The 6000-nt window shown below is 48.2% G+C and overlaps 1 protein-coding gene across 1 annotated transcript in view; it reads right to left on the bottom strand.

Moving 5' to 3' along the window:
* ZC3H15 (zinc finger CCCH-type containing 15) overlaps positions 1 to 6000 on the bottom strand; it is a 29806-nt gene that overhangs the window by 8020 nt on the left and 15786 nt on the right. Inside the window, exon 9 of the mRNA XM_056535778.1 lies at positions 2855 to 2981. Within this exon, the coding sequence (XP_056391753.1) occupies positions 2855 to 2981 (127 nt within the window). The remainder of the gene's footprint in view (positions 1 to 2854; positions 2982 to 6000) is intronic.

The following is a 6000-nucleotide window of genomic DNA, read 5'->3' as shown; positions in this document are numbered from 1 at the left end:
ACGACTTTTTGTTAAATTCAGATGTGTAAATGAAAAAAAAAACATTTTTCCCTAAAGTGCAGGTTTTTTTCCCAAAAATTTCCCCATTTCTACAATGGGTAATGGGAGAAAAATCCCCCCAAAATTTGTAACGCAATTTCTCCCGAGTACCGAGATACCCCATATGTGGCCCTAAAAACTGTTGCCTTGAAATACGACAGGGCTCTGAAGTGAGAGAGCGCCATGCGCATTTGAGGCCTGAATAAGGAATTTGCAATAGGGGCGGACCCAGATACAAGGATGGGGCTTGTCTCCACCAAAACCATACAGCAGTGTTTCCCAAACAGGGTGCCTCCAGCTGTTGCAAGACTCCCAGCCCTATCAGGACAGTCTATGGCTGTCTGGCAACACTGGGAGTTGTGGTTTTGCAACAGCTGGAGGCGCCGTTTAGGAAACACTACCGTATGAGACGTTTTTCGTTTTTATTGGGGGGGGGGGGGGGGCGGGCGACGTGTAAGGGGGTGTATGTGTAGTGTTTTACTTTTTATTATTTGTTAGTGTAGTGTTTTTAGGGTACATTCACACAGGCAGGCGTTCACAGTAAGTTTCCTTGAAGGAAACCCACCCGTGTGAATGTACCCTGTGTGAATGTACCCTTCAAAATGACAACTCCCAGAACGCACTGACAGACCGTACATGCTGGGAGTTGTACTTTTACAACATCTGTAGGCACACTGGTGGGGAACCACTGAGTTAGAAAACAGACTCTAGCTTAGCGATTCCAACCCATGTGCCTCCAGCTGTTGCAAGACTACAACTCCCAGCATGTACGGTCTGTCAGTGCGCTCGGGGAGTTGTAGTTTTGCCACAGCTGGAGGCACACGGGTTGGAATTACTGAGTTAGGAAACGGACTCTAGCTCAGTGTTTCCCAACCATTGTGCCTACAGCTGTTGCAAAACTACAATTCCCAGCACGGCCAGACAGTCAGGGATGCTGGGCGTGTAGTTCTGCAATATCTGGCCCTTCAGATGTTGCAGAACTACAACTCCCAGCATTCCTGGACAGTCTGGGCATGTTGGGGATTGTAGTTATGCAACAACTGGGGAAGAACAGTGGCCTCCAAACTGTAGCCCTCCAGATGTTGCAAAACTACAATTCCAAGCATGCCCAGACTTGTCCAGGCATGCTGGGAGTTGTAGTTTCGCAACATCTGGAGGGCTACAGTTTGGAGACCACCATATAGTGGTCTACAAACTGTGCCACTTCAGATGTTGCAAAACTACAACTCCCAGCATGCCCAGGCAGCCTTTGGCTGTCTGGGCATGCTGGGAGTTGTAGTTTTGCAGCTTTTAGAAGGCCACAGTGAAGATCACTTATCGCAATCTTTACTGCAGCCTTCTCAGCTGCACTTTCCAGCCATCGCTCCTCCTGCTTGCGCCGCTGCTCCAGGATGCCGCCTCTGCAGGTCCGGGTAAGCCGGGCCATGCCCCCCCCCCCCCCTCTCCGCCCGTGTTCCCCTGCTCTGTACCGACTTCCGATCAGTGGCCAGAGCGGGGGAAACGAACTCTAACCCCCCGCCCCCCTCCTGCCATTGGTGGTCAGCCTGACCGACCAATGGCAGGGGATAGGAGGGGGTGGCAACACTGCCACCTCGCTCCGATCCTTTAGCCTGGTCGGAGCTGGCTCAGACAGCTCCGATCAGTCTTATTTTCCAGGAGATCGGGTCACCAGTGAGCCGATTTGCCCGGAACGCGGCAAATCGCGGGTCTGAATTGACCTGCGATTTGCTGCAATCGCCGATATGGTGGGGCGGGGGGGGGGGGGTCTCATGACCCCCCTAGGCATTGCCAAGGGATGCCTGCTGATAGATATCAGCAGTCATCCCGGTCCGATCACTGCACGGCGATCGGCAGTGATCGGAAATGCCGAGGGCATATGAATGCGCCCTCAGTCCTTAAGTGACGGGACGCGAGGGCGTATGCATACGCCCTTCGTCCCCAAGGAGTTAATATTTCATGTAGGTTTGAACAACTGTATTCAAAATGGAAATATTCCATACTTTCATGCTCAGGGGGCAGCATATAGCCTAAAATGTGTTATAATAAGTTCTTAAAATTATTTACAGTTAAAAAGGGTTTTTTCATCTTATAAAGCAATGGATTACCAGACTAAGTAGTCATTTCGTGATCATAGGGGGCCCCACCTCAGGTACACTACAGATTATGAGAAAGATGCAGTGATGCCACCCCTTTTACAGCAGAACGTAGGCCACTTGCTGTGCAGGGGAACTGCAGTACGGCCCTACTAAAATTAATGGGGTATCTACTTCTCATTGCACACATGGTCGTACGCACTGCAAGGAAAACTTTGAAGTGGACAAAGTATTGGTTTAGTTATGTCCCTTCTTTTACGACATTAATGGATGACCCAAAGACTGGACCTCACAAAGCTTAACACAATGCTGTATTCCACAGACATAACACCACTTTACAAGCTGGGTAAACTCCTTGCTGTTGCCTAAACTCAGAGCTACAATAATTTTCTCAAGTATCTGACTGCAGGCCAGCTTATGTGGGCATTTTAAACACTACTAGTAAAATTGCCTGTACATGGAATAATTTATCATATGACAAATTCCCCCCAAAAAATTTATGCCGATAAAATAATTAATGCAACAGGAAAATGACTGCAATTCGTCCAATAAGATGGGTTCATGGCAACCTCAATATGTGATTGAGCACTTACTTGTACAATTTATAATGTACTATTTCACATAAACTTTATTGAACTAGACAAAAACCAATCTCTCTGTATGGTACAATGTTAGACTGAGAAAGACACTGCACACATTACAATAAGAGGCTGTTCACTTACCTTCCTTATCTGTTGATGTGACATACATGCTGAAACGCTCATGACTTGCTACTGTAATACCTGTTTCATCAACATCTTTAAGAACAAACCGACTCAGGTCAATGTCCTGAACATCAGAGGTGTCCAGCTGTTGGAATAAAAGTATATTTAATGAAAAAACTAATCCTTACACAGCTTTACTTGTGAAAGTCTATGCTTACCGCCGCATTAAGCATTTGAGTTTATTCAGCTCCACTTTTCCAGTAGGCCAATACACAGGGAAAACAACATTGAGCCAAACTGGTTTTGTTTAGGCAGATCTGTTTGGGTTAAACCACAAACAGATGTGCGTTTGTGGCATAGATGTGACCATTCCCTAACAGACAACCCTTTTATGCCTCCTTAGGCCTCCTAGACAGCTGCCTCAGAGTGATTTTTTATAGATCCACTAAACTAAGACATATCTCCACATTAAAATGTAGAAGTAGGAAGAACTAAGATTAACCCCTTTGAAAAGTGAAGGTAGAAAGGGAGATGAAAGGTTAAAGTGTTCACAGCAAGAAAATAAATAAAATTCAGCTTCCAAGAGTCTTGCGAGATAAGGAGATTTTTATGCTTACCGTAAAATCTCGTTCTCGAAGGATCCATTGGGGGACACAGACCTTGGGTATATGCTGCTGTTTCTAGGAGGACGGGGCGGCGTGCGTGGCGACGTGATGACGAGGAGGGAGACAATCACCGAATCACACGGGGAACCTTAACCCCTTAAGGACGCAGGACGTAAATGTACGTCCTGGTGCGGTGGTACTTAACGCACCATGACGTACATTTAAGTCCTGTGCATAACCGCGGGCATCGGAGCAATGCCCGTGTCATGCGCGGCTGATCCCGGCTGCTAATCGCAGCCAGGGACCCGCCGGCAATGGCCGACGCCCGCGTTCTCACGGGCGTCCGCCATTAACCCCTCAGGTGCCGGGATCAATACAGATCCCGGCATCTGCGGCAGTGCGCGATTTGAATGAATGATCGGATCGCCCGCAGCGCTGCTGCGGGGATCCAATCATTCAGAACGCCGCACGGAGGTCCCCTCTCCTTCCTCCGTCCGGCTACCGGCGTCTCCTGCTCTGGTCTGTGATCGAGCAGACCAGAGCAGAAGATAGCCGATAGAACAGATCAGTATTAGCAATCATGGTATTGCTATGAATAGTCCCCTATGGAAACTATTCAAGTGTAAAAAACAATGTAAAAAAAAAAGTTAGAGGTCATCAAAATAAAGGGATTATAAACGTACTAATTTGGTTAAAAAGTTTGTGATTTTTTTTAAGCGCAACAATAATAGAAAAGTATGTAATAATGGGTATCATTTTAATAGTATTGACCCTCAGAATAAAGAACACGTCATTTTTACCATAAATTGTACGGCGTGAAAACGAAACCTTCCAAAATTAGCAAAATTGCGTTTTTCGTTTTAATTTCCCCACAAAAATAGTGTTTTTTGGTTGCGCCATACATTTTATGATATAATGAGTTATGTCATTACAAAAGGACAACTGGTCACGCAAAAAACAAGCCCTCATACTAGTCTGTGGATGAAAATATAAAAAAGAGTTATGATTTTTAGAAGGAGAGGAGGAAAAAATGAAAACGTAAAAATTAAATTGTCTGAGTCCTTAAGGCCAAAATGGGCTGAGTCCTTAAGGGGTTAAACAGCTATCCGGCAGCAGCTGAAGCAGTCTGTGCTGCCGGATAGCAGTTTATGCGATGGCCCCGACATACAAAAATCATCATATGTTGATGCTGCCTTTAACATGCGATTGCCTCTGAGAGGCCATCGTATGTTGAAATTATCGTATGTCGGGCCATCGCAGGTCGGGGGATCACTGTAATAGCAATAAGGAACGCCACCTTCGAGGAAAGTGGGCGAAGAGGAATGTCCCTGAGAGGTTCAAAAGGACCACCTTGCAGGGCACCTAAGACCAAGTTTAAGTCCCAAGGGGGAGAAGGGGACCTATAAAGGAGGGGCAGCGTGTGCCACTCCCTGAAGAAAGGTCCGGATATGAGAATTGGACGCCAGAGGACTTTGAAAAAGAAACTTGACCTGAGAGCAAACCCTTGTTCCAGCCCCGAATGCAAAAAGGAAAGGATTCGGGGAAAGGATAACTGAGGAAGACTGAGCTTCACACCAACGAAAATAAGACCGCCAGGTACAGTGGTAAATCTTTGCAGAGGAGGGCTTGCGAGCCCTGAGTATGGTGCCAATCACTTGGGAAGAGAAACCACGGGCCTTAGAACCGCGGTCTCAACCACCACGCCGTCAAATGCAGCAACGGTAAATTGGGGTGGCACAGGGAGACCTTGAGATAGGAGGTCTGGACGATGTGGGAGGCGCAGCGGTACATCATCAAGAAGCCTGACCACGTCCTCTGGGGCCAGTCTGGAGCCACGAGAATGGTGGGAACACCCTCTGCTTTGAGTTTCCTCAGGACCCCAGGAAGGGGAGGGAACAGATAGGATAGGGCAAAGCCCGACCAAGGGATCACCAGGGCATCCACAGCTAGAGCCAAGGGGTCCTGGGACTTTGACACAAAAAGAGGAACTTTTTGGTTGTGGTGGGACGCAAAGAGGTACACGTTTGGAGTGCCCCAGAGGTTGCAGATCTCTGCAAACACCTCCGGATGCAGGGACCACTCTCCGGGGTCGGCTGAGAAAACCCGCTTTCCAGTTGTGCACTCCCGGAATGTAAATTGTTGAGATGGCCGGAACCCTGAGTTCCGCCCAGAGGAGAATTTTGGTTACCTCGGCCATCGCCGCTGAGCTGCGAGTGCCACCCTGGCGATTGAGGTACGCTACAGCATAGCCACCATAGAAGGGACCGACTAGACCGTCGAGAGAGAACGATCTCGCGGTCGAGAGACAGTGGAGACCTGTCCCACCGGGAGAGAATCGCCAGTTGAAGAGGACGGTAATGAAACTGGGCAAAGGGCACAGCCTCCATGGCCGCCAACATCTGACCCAGAACTTCCATGCAAAAGTGAATGGAAACTGGGGCAGGGTTCCGAAGTAATCAGACTCCTGACAAGACAGTTAGCCGCTTGTCCGGCGGGAGTCGAATGAGGGCAGTGGCTGTGTCGAACTGGAGCCCCATGAAAACCAGTGATCGGGTAGGA

This window comes from Hyla sarda, chromosome 8 (assembly GCF_029499605.1).
Source record: "Hyla sarda isolate aHylSar1 chromosome 8, aHylSar1.hap1, whole genome shotgun sequence".
Taxonomy (NCBI): Eukaryota; Metazoa; Chordata; class Amphibia; order Anura; family Hylidae; genus Hyla; species Hyla sarda.
This window is presented reverse-complemented; position numbering and strand designations above follow the sequence as displayed.